At 39.3% G+C, this 16,533-nt stretch overlaps 1 protein-coding gene across 23 annotated transcripts in view; it reads left to right on the top strand.

The window, feature by feature from the left end:
- The window catches only part of USP54 (ubiquitin specific peptidase 54), a 118,626-nt gene that overhangs the window by 69,812 nt on the left and 32,281 nt on the right, over nucleotides 1–16,533 (top strand). For 21 of the 23 annotated variants that reach the window (XR_009696078.1, XM_061161821.1, XM_061161808.1 and 18 more), the window contains 8 exons: nucleotides 6,547–6,681; nucleotides 8,415–8,528; nucleotides 8,669–8,751; nucleotides 9,174–9,279; nucleotides 9,390–9,536; nucleotides 11,206–11,355; nucleotides 13,055–13,223; nucleotides 14,589–14,759. Coding sequence is in view for 22 of the 23 variants with exons in the window: in XM_061161821.1 (XP_061017804.1) it covers nucleotides 6,547–6,681; nucleotides 8,415–8,528; nucleotides 8,669–8,751; nucleotides 9,174–9,279; nucleotides 9,390–9,536; nucleotides 11,206–11,355; nucleotides 13,055–13,223; nucleotides 14,589–14,759 (1,075 nt within the window). In the remaining variant the exon portion in view is untranslated. The remainder of the gene's footprint in view (nucleotides 1–6,546; nucleotides 6,682–8,414; nucleotides 8,529–8,668; nucleotides 8,752–9,173; nucleotides 9,280–9,389; nucleotides 9,537–11,205; nucleotides 11,356–13,054; nucleotides 13,224–14,588; nucleotides 14,760–16,533) is intronic. The other 2 variants (XM_061161826.1, XM_061161824.1) reach the window with 1 other exon arrangement.

Here is a 16,533-nt window from a genome sequence, read left to right as displayed (position 1 = left end):
ACTCCAATATGAAGTTTAAAAAAAAAAAGCAAAAATGAAATTATAGAATTCAGAATTTTACATGATATTTCAAATAGAGGATATGACTTCAGGGAAAAATATATTAGATCACCATGATTCTTTCCTTTCCAGAGTTTATCGCAGAACCTGAAACTTTTACAATCTCACAAGCCTTGTGCTTGTCCATAAGGGTTCCATTTTTTATTTCCCTATGGGGTAAATGGTTATGATATTGATTCTCAAAATTTAATTTGAATACTGTTGGTAATCTATATGGTCCTACATTTTTGATCTTGGCAAAAATTAGCAGATGGACTTATATTTTAGTTTAGTTTAGCTTAATATTAGTTTATGATTTCCCACTGAAAGCAGTACTATTCCATGGTGAATCTGGCCTATTTGTGCCTCTGTGTCTATCTGTCCAGTGTCTTGAGGTCTTGGTATTTCTATCTGTGTCTCTACCTTTGTGTGTGTGTGGGTGTCTTTTTTGTATGAGTGGCAGGAATGAGTGTGAAAGGTAGTTTATGATAGTCTTTTACTTCACCACTGCAAGTCCAAGGTTTTAGGTTATGAACTGAGTGCAAATAAAGCCCTAAACTCATTGGGAGATAATGGTATTGATAACTGAATTTAATTTGAAGGAACTGATATAGGATATGTGGGTAATTTTCTAATTAGGAAGTTCAGAGGCTATTTTAAGACATAAGGTTAAAGAATCCCAGGAGAGAAACTGGCCAGCTGTTCTCTGCCTCCCCCAAAGTTTGAGCAAGCATTTCTGTTGAACTGACTGAATACCTTTTTCTAAGAGTGTGGTAATGGTATTATGGTTATGTTTTAAACTAGAAGTGTTCTTATTTTTTGGAGGCATCTCCTGAAATATTTGTCTGGTATTTGCTTCAAAATGATCTGGGAAAGGGGTGAGTGGGTGGGTGGTATATATGGAATAAGCTTGGACGCAGGCCAATAATTGTTGAGGATGGATAAAGAGTACAAAGAAATTTATTGTGCTGTTTTGTCTAACCTGATATGTTTGAAATTCTTTGCAATAAATGTTAAAAATCCAGTGTTACTGTTTTGGGTGCCAGAATGGTAAACATTTAAACATTCTTTCTCTCTTGAAAGAAAACGTTCAGCTTTCTTTTGAACACGCAAAACTAGGGTGAAATTTCTCTCTTCCAGCAGTCAGTGACCCACTAGGAGTAGTTCCTTTATCTTCTTTTCAAAGGATTGTGTTTACAAACAGGCTCAATTGGCCACATCTAGGTTTATGATTTATTTAGGTGTATGATTTCCAGGAGGTGTGGGGAAAAAAAGGATAGTTATAAGAGCCAAAATTATAGATTTGGGAAGCTCAGATCAAGAAGAGAAATCCTGAGAATTGAGTTAGTAGCAGTGTGTAACATGCGTCATGCCTTTGTAGAACACATTGCTGGACACCTCTCAGAGGTGAGTCGGATTGCCGACTAGGGCACTTTCCAAAAACCTTGGGCCCATAAAGCATCAAATTTAGTGACAGCCCTTTTCCTTGACCTGTATCTTCTCTACTCATGACTTCTTTTTGATACAAAGCTAGAAAGTTCTGAGAGAGAAATAATCAGCTATTCCTTGCTTAAAGACAAAGTCTGTGTTTTAGGGGAAAGAAAAAAAAAAATCTCAAGCAACAGCTGCATTTGTACATGCCAAAGTACAAAGACTTTCTGTCTTTATGGCGCTTTTATCTTATTTACATGGTTTTTACTAATCCAAATAATTATATGCTCATGTGAGTAGAATTGTTTTGCTACTTGATCCAAGAGAGATGGGTGGGGAAGCACCTGCTTTTAGTCATTAAAGTCTTGTTGCTTTTGCACTGCATCCAAGAAAATAGTTAATAAACAAAAAGTAATTTGCCTTTTCCTGAGAATGAAAAGGAACACCTCTTTGGTTTCACTCTGTGAAGAAGAGCAGAGAGAAACCTCAAAGTTGGGTTTTCTATTTATTGAAATGAAACTGACATGGATCCCACAGAGGAAAATGATTCCTGGGTTTTGGTTCTTCCTGCCCTGTCTCCCTCTCTGCCATAGAACTCAGCAACTGGAAGAATACCAGTTTTTGTTCCTTATTGGTGCTACCACCTGTTCTTATTGCTGAACTAAATGTTCTTGGCTTTCTTTGGTGTGAATAGGATCTCCCTCTGGGAAAGGTGGGAGGAGGGTGAAAAAGGGAACGGGAGAAGGCGCGTTCCAGCCTGGTTCTCATGTGAGAGGGACACACAGGGGTTAGTGTGCTGCCTTAACAGAGGGGCTTTGTGCTGCGGCTTCTTCCAGGGCTGTGGCTCCACAGATGCATGCTGGGCAGGCTTAGGCTGCTTCATCCCTGATGCACATGCTTGTTTCTAACAAGACCAATAATAATTAAAATAAGAAAAGAAAGAATATGCAAGCAGAGGCTATTTTGAGAAGATATTCAGTGTGTATGGAGAAAGCTGTCTGTAATTAAGAGGTTAAAAAAGAGCAGCATGGAGATGATGCCTCTGAACGCAAGAGCCAGATCTGTTGTTGCATATGCACTGTGGATGCAGGCAGAGCTCTGACTTTAAGTCTTTCTTTCCCTTGTTATCTAGGTCATGGGAAATCAGCCTCTCTTAAATACAAGCGGCAGAATAGAGAAGAGTTTCAACCTTCATACCCAGATCTCAGAGGCTGAGGAGGTAGCTCAAGGTAGAAGTGTATCTGATTCAAGGCCTTTCTTCATAGGTCAGTGCAGGCAGCAACCTAAAATAACTCCCAGATAGAAAGGTGATGATAATAACAGTTAGCAGTTAGATAGCACTTTCATACTGTCAGACTGTCTAAGATATAAGTATCTGTCTAAAATATAAGTATAAAGATAGATAATTTATGTAATCCTTAAATAATCCTAGGAGGTAAATACTATTATTAATTCTCTTTTAGAAGAGGAAACTAAAGCCTAGAGAAGTTAAATAACTTGTCCAAGTTCATATAGATGATTAAATAATAGGGCTGAGATTTTGAACACAAATAATATGGTTCCAGAGTCTATACTATTATGCTATTATGCTATGCCATCTCTCCATGGAGCTCTGTCCTTTCTCAAACAGGGTCATCGGAGCCATGAAGTATTTTGAGACTATTTTCTTAATTCTCTCTAGGATGGTAACATAACTAGTACTATGTGTAGGAGAGAAGTTAATTCATTAGGAGCTGTTGATGCCTTCGAGTATTAAGACTTAATTCTTGAGGAAACCCAGTTGAGAAAGACTAAAGGGGCTATAATTTGCATTCGTTGTGTTTGTACAGAACTGTCCTGAAACTAATTTTTTATTGGTTTGTTTTGGAACTGATTGTGGGCTCTGAACAAAGGACCAAACTTTATCCGTCCCTTGCCCAAGAGGTAGAGCTTTTGCCAGCATTGATACCTTACCATTAATGATTGAGAAGAATGACAGGTGGGAATATAATAGTGGTTACCAAGTTTGGCCATGCTAAAGTGACTCTCTTTCATTATATCATCAAGTGTTCAGATCACCATACATAGAAGCAGTCACTACTTCTTTTCCTACTTTGCTTTTCCTTTTTTCTTCACGTTTTCCCAAGTTTCAAAATTCCATTGGTCACTTGGTCTATCCAGTTGCCCTCTGGGAGTGTTTAACCATGGACCTAGACCTTTCCTTTTGGTCTAGTTTAAGGGGTCACTGATAGATCTTCTTTCACTTCCAGCAACAAATTATGGAAGATCTTGCTCTGCCTTTACCTGATCTTATAATAGACTTTTTAAAACTTTCTAGGTCAATCCAAAATAACTTAAAAGTAATTATAAGAGACCTCTGCCCCCAACTCCATACTTGTTAAATAATACTAAATATGATTTGCTGGTACTGCCTCCTCCATATCATAGACTTGTTTATAGGCAAATAATAGCCAGGTACATGGTAAATTGTTCTCAAGTTGCTATAGGAATAGATGTTCAATGTATATGAGGTAGAATGATGATATTAAGAAAATAGTGTGAAGAAAACAGTTCCTACTTGAAATTAGAAGGATGAGGTTTAGTCCCATTTTGCTTGAGCTGGTTGTGTTACCTTAAACATTTTCACTCAGAAAGTTGATTCTTCATCTGCTTAAAAAGAGTAGGGACTTAATATTTTCCCTTAATAAGATCTACCCGTATAAAATCATTCATTCATTTAAAACTAGATTGTAAAACATTAAAAAAAATTTTAACTTTATTTATATACTGTTTTGGCTGTGCTGGGTCTTCGTTGTGTGGTTCTCTGTCCAGTTGCGGCGAGAGGGGCCCCTCTCCAGCTGCAGTGTGAGGGCTTCTCACCATGGTGTCCTCGCTTGTTGCGGAGCCCAGGCTCTAGGGAGTGTGGGCTTCAGTAGCTGTGGCACTCAGGCTCAGCAGTTGCGGTTTCCTGGCTACAGAGCCAGCCTCCGTAGCTGCAGTGCACAAGCTTAGTTGCTTTGCACATGTGGGACCTTCCCAGGCCAGGGATCAACCCTTTGTCTCCTATATCGGCAGGTGGATTCTTTACCACTGAGCCACCAGGGAAGCCCGAAAGCTCATTGTTGATAGCCTTCTACATGCCAGTACTATTCTTGGTGCTGGAGTATAGCAACAAATTAAAGGATAAAAATTTCTGACTTCATATTCTAGGGATTGCAGTTACACAATAAATAAATAAAGTATATGGTATGACTGTTGCTAACAAGTGCCGTCGGGGAAATTAAAACAGGTAAACGTGGGAAGTTTAGAAAAAGTGGATGAGGCTTGCTGTTTTAAAGAGTGATCAAGGAATACTAGACTGAGAAAGTAATATTTGGATAAAAATCTGAAGGGAATGAGTGACTGAGCTACTGTAAGTAAAGTGTCAAGTAAAATGAGGACCAAGAATTAGCCATTCTAGGTTGGTGGGACCTCTTCTTGTTAGCTCACATAGGTAGGTTGACAAAAGTGATCTCATTTCTGGTCTCATTCGTAAGTCTGAAAATTAACCCTGGTTTTTTTTTTTTTTTTTTTTTTTAATATGAATAATTACTAACAAGGGTTTCAGGCAAGTGACCTTCTTTGTCATGTTGATATGTAACTCACTGTTGGGTGAGTAGTTTATCTGGGTGCCTTGGTGTGGATCTGGGCCATGTGATGTCAGCGAACACATTCTAACCTGAGGGCGGAGGGTCTGGTACCACTGGGGAAGGTGCCAGTTGCTGCCACTCTTTGTTTCCATTCTCTGGATATCACATTCATCATTGTTTCAAATATAGGTAAAGATGGAGAAGGCAGGTACATTTAGTTACAGCAAAATAAAAAACTGCTGGGCTCGAAAGATACCAGAAGACTAGAAGAAGGTATTTGCTATAAGTAGTACTCACAGACACAACTGAGCGACTTCACTTTCACTTTTCACTTTCATGCATTGGAGAAGGAAATGGCAACCCACTCCAGTATTCTTGCCTGGAGAATCCCAGGGACGGGGGAGCCTGGTGGGCTGCCGTCTACGGGGTCGCACAGAGTCCGACGGGACTGAAGCGACTTAGCAGCAGCAGCAGCAGCAGTACTCACAGAAGACCCAGAAAAACTAATGCAGTTAGAAAGACTAAAATTAACCAGTTTGACTATATTAATTGCTGACAAGGATACGGGGCAATTTATTTATATTCATGCCCTGGTAGAAGTTTAAGTTGCCATAATCTCTTTAGCAAAAAAGTGGAGACTGCCAAAATTTCTGTCAATTAAAAAATGATAAATAGTTGTGATAGAGTAACCTGATATAATGCCATACAGCAAGAAGAAGGGATGAAATGTATGGATAACCTCAAAAATAATGCTGAATTTTTTTTAAAAAAGTAAAATTCAGTGTGATACTTTTTACATAAAACAAAGAACATATACACACAAGCATACTATATGTTATTGAGAGATAAATACACACACACTTACAAATATATATAAAGTATTAAAAACAAAAGATTATGCTATGAACTCATGATAGTGAGTGACTGATCTTAAAGGGGACTTTAGCTTTATCTGCAGATTAGAAGTAAGCATGATAGAATGTTTATTTCTGAGTGTTAGACGTGTACGTATTTGTTATATTATTCCTTTTACTTTTGGGTAATTTTATAGTAGCTAAACAGTTTAAAGGAAGAGGGCCAGATTTCATAGGATGAGCCACCAGAGAGTAATTAACCAGTTTATTGACATATAATTTATCTTTATTTACTACAGACCATTTATTTCTCTATATATCAGAGGAAATGAGGTAACTGCATTCCTTTAACGTATGACAACAGTCTCTCCTAATGTGTCCTTAATGGTATATCACACTCGGAAAAGCAAGGATCCTTATGAGCACATGTCATGCCCGTTCTTATGAATCTTGTTTTTTACTTTTTTTATTACTTACTGCAGGCATATCAACTCCTAGAAGGTACATTTGGTTCCATAGCTATAAGCATGGAGATGCTAGCATGACAGACTGGGATGCAGAGAAGCTGAGTAACAGCATTGTGCTTTTCCCCTTGTCTAACCTCTTCTCCACAGGGGATCTTTAACCAGTTTCAGTGCAGTAGTGAAAAAGTGCTTCCATCTGACACTCTCCGCAGTGCTCTGGCAAAGACTTTTCAGGATGAACAGCGTTTCCAGCTGGGAATTATGGATGATGCCGCGGAGTGCTTTGTAAGTGCTGGCCTCTGGCCCTCTTTGATATGGGGTGAGACTGTGGATGGTCTCCGTCAGGGACTTGTTACTTTACTGTGGTACTTACTGTATTCCTCATCTCTACAGCTAGCACTAGAATTTCCCTAGTTTCTCAGAGCTCTAAGTTGTCTCTGCCGAGTACGAATTCATTCTCAGTATGAGTTGCCTAGTGGGTTTATTCTTTTTCTCTCAGGTTTAGGGTCGTTTCGTGCTTGCCATTGCACAGAACAGTAGCTCTCACCTTCGGAGGAGACAAGGCTCATTATATAAATATAAGTTGCTGGGTCCTACTCTCTTTTGAGTTTCTGATTTGGTAGGTTTGGAGTAGGGCCCAAGAATATCTGTAACAAGTTTCTAGGTGGGATAATCCTGGTACTACTGGTCTGGGGACCCACCCTTTGAGAGCTCCTGCATTACCCAAGATAATTAAATAGGTCTTCCTGAGCCAGGGATCGAACCCAGATCTCCCTCTAAGATAATCAAATAGCGAATAGCTGAGTCCTTAGCCCAAACATGATGTGCTACTTTTGGTGACTTTTAGTAGACAACCCTCACTTTTTTCAACTCCAGGTGCCACCCGTCAATCTTCAGAAGGCTCCCTTTGTGCAACTGTTAAACAATCTGAGTAATGTACATCCTATTACAGGTTAAAATGTACCCCCTGAGAAACTGGATCCCTGATTTATTGCTGGTAGGAATCTACAATGATCTAGCCACTCTTGAGAACACTTTGGCAGTTTCTTTTTTCCCTGACTGCACTGCACAGCATGTGAGATCTTAGTTCCCTGACCAGGGGTTAAATCCATGCGCCCTGCATTGGGAGTGCAGAGTCATAACCACTGGACCACCAGGCAAGTCCCCTGGCAGTTTCTTAAAAACACTAAACTTGAAAACTACCATAAGATTCAGAAGTTAGATTCCTAGGCATGAATCCCAGAGAGATGAAAACATATGTTCATATGAAAACCTATCCATGAATATTCATAGAAGCTTTATTTATAATAGCCCCAAAGTAAAAAGCCCCAAATACTTTTAATGGATAGATGGTGAAACAAACTGTGGTACTTCTATGCCACGGAATACCATGCAGCAGTAAGAGTAAATGGTTGATGTGCAACAACTTGAATGATCTAAAGGAAATTATGTTGAGTGTAAAACACAGTATCAAAAGGTTGATCCCATTTATATTGCATTCTTAAAATAATGAAATTATAGAGATAGGAAAACATATTAGTGGTTGCTAGTATGTTAAGGTTGGGATTGAATGGGTAAAGTTATAAAAGGATAGCGTAGGGAGGTTTGTGGTGATGAAACAGTTTTATATCTTGATTGTGGAGGTGTTTACATGACTATACATGTGATAAAACTGAATCGAGCTGTAGACCCACAGATGAATGTATGTAAAGCTAGTGAAATTTGAATAAACTCTGGATTGTATTAATGTCCATTTGCTGGTTTGGGTATCATACTATAGTTATGTAAGATGCCTTCTGTAATGGAAACTGGGTGAAGTGTACTTGGACTGCCTATACAATTTTTTGGGGAAACTTCCTGTGAATTGATAATTATTTCAAATTAAAAATTTTAAAAATATATCAGAGATATTCTCACCTCCCAGAAGGATTGCTGTCTCTCTGAGTAAACTGCCAACAAATTTGTGCTTTTCTTTGTTAAATGTTTTTGATACACTGCTTTTGTTCCTTCCCTGTTAGGAAAACCTCCTGATGAGAATTCACTTCCACATTGCTGATGAAACCAAAGAGGACATATGTACTGCCCAACACTGCATCTCCCACCAGAAGTTTGCGATGACACTGTTTGAGCAGGTGAACCTTATCTTTGTCCCTATCACTTCTTAGATCTTTTCTTTAAGAACACTTTATCCTAGGATGTAGAGTGTCACATGGGTGCCAAAGCAGTTAGTGACTATAGCCTGCTGTTTTCACTTTTTTCTCCCTGGGCTCAGTGTGTATGTACCAGCTGTGGCGCCACTTCTGACCCGCTGCCTTTCATCCAGATGGTGCATTATATCTCCACTACTTCCCTTTGGTGAGTCTTACAGCGTTTCGTTCTCTGTATTCTTAGGCATTCCTGGGTTTTAACCAAAGGCTCCCAGGTAGCTTGTAGCCTTATTGCTGAGTCTTTGCTATACTGTGGGATCTCAGAACAGTCATTTTGAATAACCTTTGTTCTCCTCCTTTCCTGTCCCATCTCTCGCCTTCTCTTAGTCCCAGTTCTGGCCAGCAGAATGGGAGGGGGAATGGGGATTCTATGAGCTTTGGATTTGGGGACCAGCAGGCTCACTTACTCTGTGGGACACTGAGGCTGGTCAGGACAAGGGGTTTTAGCATAGTGGGCAGAGGAAGGAAGTCAAATATGTGAGTTAGGAATCTGCATGAATGATTTATTTGATTTAGCTATAACTCTGTACAACTCCCCAAATCATCCCCCTTCAACTTCCCATCTCGAAGCAATCAGGCTATTTGTATGCTGGAAAGACGAGAAAAACCCTCACCAAGCATGTTTGGTGAGCTGCTGCAGAATGCCAGCACCATGGGGGATCTGCGGAACTGCCCGGTGAGTTGTCAGGTGTGGGGTTCAGAGTGGGGAGGAGAGCCCTTGGGTTAGTGGAATTAAGGCAGAGCCAGTGGGAAACATGTCAAACTGACCTTATATGTGTATTTCAGAGCAACTGTGGAGAAAGGATTCGGATTCGCCGTGTGTTGATGAATGCGCCACAGATTATCACAATTGGGCTGGTATGGGACTCGGACCACTCAGATTTGGCAGAGGATGTCATTCACAGCTTGGGCACCTGCCTTAAGCTGGGTGATGTGAGTGTTAATTACCTGTATTTCTCACTTGGAGTTCTTGTATCTTATTATTGCTCAAGGGCAATGAGCTCTAAACACAAAGGTGTATCCTAAATGACAAATATTAAAGAGTTTTGAGCAAATGCATTGTGTGTATATGTAAACATGCATATGCATGCATGTTCATGCTCACATACCTTCTTTGTATAGGTGGCAAAGGCCTTTTGGAAGATATGGAATGATCTTGGCCTTGAAAAATACAATGGGCAGAGAGTAGTTAGTGATAAAAATGAAGTAATTCAGTACTTCCCTGGTGGCCCATTGGTTAAGAATCTGCATGCCAGTGCAGGAGACATGGGTTTGATCCCTGGTCCAGGAGAGTCGCATGTGCCACAGAGCAAATAATCCCATGTGCAGCAAGTGCTGAGCCTGCAGACCCTAGAGGCTGTGCTCTGCAACAAGAGAAGCCACTGCAGTGAGAAGCTGAGCATCACAACTGGAGAGGAGCCCCTACTCACTGAATCTAGAGAAAGCCCGCACAACAATAAAGACCCAGCGTGGCCAAAAATAAATAATTAATTTTTTAAAAAATCAAATAATTCATAGAGTTATCCAGTGCTCTGCTCATTGTTAGTTAATACCAGTGTATTCATCCGTGGGAGGTAGTAAGGTCAAAGAGGGAAGCAGTCCTGACTAGTGCCGCTATGGGCGACGAAAGAGGTAGAAGTTGGTAACATGAGTCCTAGATATTAAATTCATGGTAAGGAACCAGTGTCTGTTGACATGGTAATGAATTGGCTTGGAAGAGAGTTCTAGAAGGTTTTCCATGTATCTATTCAGGGAAATAGGGAACAGACTTCAAACATGGGGTCATTGCCTTATCAGCTATATGTCCTAGTATAGGTACAGCCAGAATTTTCCTTCAGTTCAGAAGAGTCAGGAAGTTTGTAATTTCCTTTCTACTGGTTTCTCTCTCTGATGGTCCTGTGACTAAGGAGATCCTTTGTTGTATTTTAATGTCATTAAGTTATGACTGAGAATAAGTGGACTACTGGGATCTTATTTTAGATTTCCTTGCCAAAGAATCTCTGACATAATATCTATGCACAATAAAAAGCTCACTTTTTCTAAGTTTCTGTAGCATATGTTTTCTCTTCTACTTTTGTTTTGTTTTTATGATTGCTTTCTCAACCAAACAGGTTCCTTAAGGCAAGAGTCCTTGCCTTCAAACATTTTATATGTCTCTTTGTACCCAGGACAGTGCTGGACATCTTGGAATTGAAATGCTAGTAACCAGTGTGAAGCAATTGCTCCTCCTAAGGCCTTTCTTATCCTCTATTTAATGTCTCAGCAGGAACTTTGTATTTATGGCACCAGCTGATAAATAACTTTTGAAACTTAAGAATGTTTTATTTATTTATTTTTTCCAACACTCCTGGCTCCTCTTAGGATAAGACCCAGCAAGAAAGATTATTAAAATGTATGAAGAAATATCACCACCTTACCGGTTTGACCATTTTTTCTCTTTTCCTTAAATTCTGCCTTTTTAGGTTCATTATTTATGGTAATATGGACTAGCAAAACAAGAAGCAAGTCAGTATCTTAATTAAGAAATGATGGAGTCTTCTGAGAGATGATATGAGAGGGTTGAGTATGTGACTGTTCTTTCCTTTCTCCTCTTTCCCCACAGCTGTTTTTCAGAGTGACAGATGACCGGGCCAAGCAGTCTGAACTCTACTTAGTAGGAATGATCTGTTACTATGGCAAACATTACTCTACATTCTTTTTCCAAACAAAAATCCGCAAATGGATGTATTTTGATGACGCTCATGTCAAGGAGGTAGGAATATTCAGACCCTTCTTGACGTGTTTGGTGACTGGAACAAAAAATTACAGTTACTTGTCTTCAGTGTTTCATTTTCATAATTATATTGTCTAGCTGCCTGTCTGTAATTTATGAATGTCAGTCTTGCTTCCCCAACAGAACAAGTTCCTTGAAGACAGGATCAATTTATCTTCTATATTGTCTTTGAATCCCTTCACCAAGCATTCAGCACAGTTCTGTATTTATAGTTGAAAGGGCTTTTTTAATACATTCATTGGTTGATTTGAGCAAGAACAATCTACTGTCTCAAATTAGCTTATAAGCTTAGCACGGAATTCAGAATTCCAAATCTTGGAATTAACAGTGAGTAATGCTTTGTCTCAGAACTGCTATAAATTTTTCTCTAGTAGTTATCTCCCTGAAATAACTCTATCATGGATTAACATGTTTTGGGATAGTGTAAAAAAAAAACAAGGCCATGATGATATTTAAAGCTGGAAATTTGGTGCTATCTAAACCATGGAGTGTGTGGCTGAAGTAATTTAAGTGATCCATGTGAGTTAGGAAGCCTCTTGTGATAAGCTTAGCAGCTAGGAAATTGCTGAGTCTAATCTATACCAACTTGTGGACCTTTCGTAATATCTTCCACAAAGAGTAAAGTCTGTCAAATTCCCTGATTCTCTTCTTTGTCTCTTTTTTACTGTTGTAATTTTGGGCAACTTATGTAAGTTCTTTGAGCTTTAGATTTTTTTATTTGAAAAATAATACCATGCCTTATAAAATAGTAAATAAGATCTGTATGAAGAAAGCATATAAATGTGTTTCAGTTAAAATAACTCAGTTATACATTTACTGAACATCTATTATGAAAAAAGCACTGTGCTAGTTGTCTGACTGTAAGAACACACCATCTAAGAATGTCACTGGTCCAGACTTAGGAGAGGGTCAGTGTGGGGATTTGATTGGATTGTTGTTTCCATGGCTGTCCTGTCGCTTTTTCCCCACTGCTGTGGCAGCACTGAATCCAGCACAAAGCTAAAGCTGAAGGGTTCAGCTGTCCATTCTAAGCAGTTTGACATTTTATGTCCTGCCACGTGTGAACTCTGAAACGGAATGTCGCTTGTTCTAAGGCAGTCTGTGAGTTTCTGTGTGCTTTCTAGCTTCATACAAGTGATTTTAATATTTAGGAGAAAATGACAGAAATGCAGATTTCAAGCAAGGGCTTTTGTTTGATGTCTGTGAAAAGAAATTGATCCCCAAGTACAACTGAAATCGCCTCACATAGCATATTCAGCTTTGAGAACTTCTATTCATATTTTACAACTGAATTGATGTTTTACATGAATAAAAATAATTTTATTCATCATTTCTATCTGTTATAGGGTTTTAGCTAAAAGGATTTCACAAAAAAAGACTTAACAAAAAATTCATTGGCACTTTCCTGGTGGTCCATTGGTTAAGATTCTGTGCTTTCACTGTGCGGGAGGCACAGGTTTGATCCCTGGTTGGGGAACTAAGACCTGCATGCCTCATGGTGTGGCCAAAATTTTTTAAAAAAAAATTGTCTTAAATTTAGGTCTGTGATCTCTTTTGTTGTCTTTTTACCTACTTCTTGTCTTTTCATCTCTTTTTCTTTAGAAAAATAGAACAGAAAGATATATGTTGAATTATGGACATGAAGTGTAATTGTCTTGCTTCTCTGGTTCTGGTTCAGATTGGGCCCAAGTGGAAGGATGTGGTGACCAAATGCATCAAGGGGCATTATCAGCCCTTGCTGCTGCTTTATGCAGATCCCCAGGGTACCCCAGTGTCCACCCAGGACCTGCCCCCCCAAGTTGAGTTCCAGTCATACAGCAGGACGTGCTACGATAGTGAAGATTCAGGTGAGCAGCCCAGCTCTTTACTCTTCTCCCTCCCCCTGGCCATGTGGTGACTAGATAGTAGGGTCTCATAGCCATGAGCCTAGCACTGAACTTAGCTTAGAGGAAGATAAGGCAGATTTGCCGACTCGTGCTGAAGCCCAAGCTGTGCCAGGCTTGGTTTCCTTCACTGTTGTCTGAACGTGTTGTCTTGATCACCTGGCCCCAATTCAAAAGTCAGAAGGAAGTTATGTTGATTTAGACTGAGATAGTAAGTTTATGAGGGAAACCTCATTATTTCACCATCTCATATTGCTAAGGTGACTTGATTCTTACTAGCGATTTAACAGTGACGTGAGTTGTTAGGACCAAGAAAATGATCCGAGTTACTACAAAGTTAGTCACTTTGTTTGGGATGAGAGATTTTTGTTTTAAAATGCCAGGTGCAGAAGCAATATTCCTTAGCTGTTTACTTTTTTTTTTTTTTTTAGCTGTTCACTTCTAATTCAATTGTTTGGAACTTAAATCATGTTTTCCTGTGGAAACAATTTCAGCTTTGTTGCTAAGATCTCAGGCTGTCCCTCAGAAATTCATCCTATAATAGAAATACAACCTTAAGGGTTTGGCTTGATTCCTAAAGTGAGGAAAAAGTCATGTTCTTTTTCCTCTTTTGGATCTAGGGCTGGATGGCCCTGAGTATAGTTGTGAAAGAGAAGAGACTCATCTTTGGAATCTCTTCCTCTTTCTTTGTCCCTCCCTCCCACGTGGTATGTTCTTCCCACCCTTGTACCCCGCCCAAACCTGCTCTGCTGCTGCTCCCTTCAGTCAAACATCCATTCACACTGTGTGCTTATCTCAGCCAGGTGTTCAGAGGAAAGTAGTCTAAAGGAACTAAGTCACACCAAAGTATAAATAACTGCCCCTGAATGTCTCATGCATATTAAACATGCTTATAATTTATAATATCAATGGAATTTTTACAAGTGACTTTTCTGACAGTATAGGAGAAAAATTATGGGATAGGGAAACAACTTGTTATGTGTGCCAGGTCAGCCTGGGACTTGCCATCTAATTAGATTTTACTTTTCACAGCTTTTTCCTTTCTTCTTACTTTTCCCTCCTTAGACTTTCTAAAAGCCCCACAGTTTTTCACAGTGGCAGGCAAATTGAGGGCTTCAGCAAGGTAGGGGCAAGAGTGGAAGGCATTATTTGTATGTGTGTGTGTTATCTGAGGTTGGGTGTCAGAAAGAACAGCCGTGGTATATCCTTCTTATCCTTCTGTTTAGGAAGTTCCTACCTCATGGACCTTTACTGCCACCCAGCTCTTTGCCCCTCTCTCTGTCACTGTCATCTCTCTCCTCACCTCTGCCTGTCTCCTCCTTCCCTCAGGGAGGGAGCCCTCCATCTCAAGTGATACTCGAACAGATTCCTCAACGGAGAGCTATCCCTACAAACACTTCCACCATGAGTCTGTGGTCAGTCACTTCTCTTCTGATTCTCAGGGGACAGTCATCTATAATGTGGAGACTGATTCCACGTCTCAGAGCAGTCGGGACACAGGTAGGGACTTAACACAGTCAACCCTGCCTGCCTTATTCAGTTCTACATAGAGGGTCTCCCAAGAAAAGGGAAATGGGGCAAGTCAGAAATGTTTGTCATGCAAAGGGGGCAATGCAGAGAACTTGGGTAATTGAGTGGGATGAAAGGAAGCAATGCAATTCTGAATGAACAATGGTGTTCCACTGGACATGTGCCTGTCAACAGCAGCCTCTCAGTAAGGACCATTGTAATGAGATTATTTATGTGATTATAATATGATTGTTTGTCCTGAAGTCTTTTTCTAAAGAGTTTCCTCCTGCTGTGCTCTTGATCCCTCATTCTCATAGTGCCCCACTAACCCTTGTGATCCTGCACCTCATCATGTTCTCATCCCGAAGGGATTTGAGAGAAGGGATGTATTTATGGATGGGGAACCTGCTCATCTCCTTGCGAGGCTTCCTGAAGGACAGAGAACCAAAAAGATGAAAAGCTAGCCTGTTTGTTATTGTGAATTCCATGCAGAGAACGTTCTTGAATTGTTCTGTTAATCTATAGAAGATTGTGCCTGTGTCAGTAGAAGAAATCATTACAGGGTATAAAAGGAAGAACAGTGAGTGACTGCTGAGATGAGAAAAGCTCATCATTGAAAGCATAGAACAGTACCCATACTCTTAGATACTTGGGAATTAGTGTTCTCATGGCTTCAGATTGGTGGTTTACATCCTGTGCATGCCCTTAAAAAAAAAAAATAGAGACTCTCAAACATATTCAAAAGTATACAGAATAGTATGCAGCCCCTTCATGTACCTGTCACCTAGTTTCAATAATTATAACTCTTTGTCAGTCTAGTTTTATCTGTACCTCTGCCCACTTCCCCTACTCATGGATTATTTTGAAGCAAGTTCCAGACATTATATCACCTTTTCCATAAGTATTTTAGTATACATCTAAAAGAATCATTTTTAACATACCATTATCATATTTAAAATATATTAATAACTTCTTAAAACCACTAAATAACCAGTGAGTGTTCAAATATCCTATTGTCTATAAATTTCATATTTTTAATAGTTTTTTTTTGACTCAGAATCCAAATGAGGCACATTGTAATGGGTTGATAAATCTTGCATTTCTTTTAATCTGCAGCTTTCTCCTCTATTTCTTCCTTTCTATTATTGTTGTAGTACTAGATAGTTTGTGCTATAGTTTCTCCTCATTCTAAATTTTGCTGATTGTATCTATATGGTAAACTTTAGCATATTTCTTTGTCCTCTGTATTTTTTATAAATTGGTAGTTGAATATAGTGTTTTGGTCAGATTCATGTTGGATTTCTTTTGATGACTGTTGTATGAATGACTGTGGCAAAGTGTGATTTTTGTTAGATGATATTTCTGAAACTGAACCAGGGAGAAACCAAGTCACAGGATAAATGAGGAGAGTCAGGTTTATTTTAAGGGTTTGTGAATGGCTGGGGTTGGGGAAGCATGCACATTGGTTTAACATTTGTGGATTTAGTTGTTCCAGTTGATTTCCTCCTTTCTTAGATCTTTCTTATCAGCCCAGAGATTGCAAATTATTAGATAAAAGCAATAAAAGATTGTGTTGGTAAGTGATTGTAAATATGTAGCCATATCATTACATCTTTTTTTTTTTTTCATTACATCTTATACCTGAATATGTGCAAGGATTTTCATAACTAGCATATGAAAGCAGATTTCTGCTGGCTCTCAGACATTTTGAGAACCCTAGGGGGTTTCCTCTAAGCCTATATTCCAGTTTATTTCAGCTGCTTAA

Source organism: Dama dama, chromosome 15, assembly GCF_033118175.1.
Source record: "Dama dama isolate Ldn47 chromosome 15, ASM3311817v1, whole genome shotgun sequence".
NCBI lineage: Eukaryota > Metazoa > Chordata > Mammalia > Artiodactyla > Cervidae > Dama > Dama dama.
The sequence above is the reverse complement of the archived record's forward strand: the minus strand, read 5'-3'. Positions and strand labels throughout refer to the sequence as shown.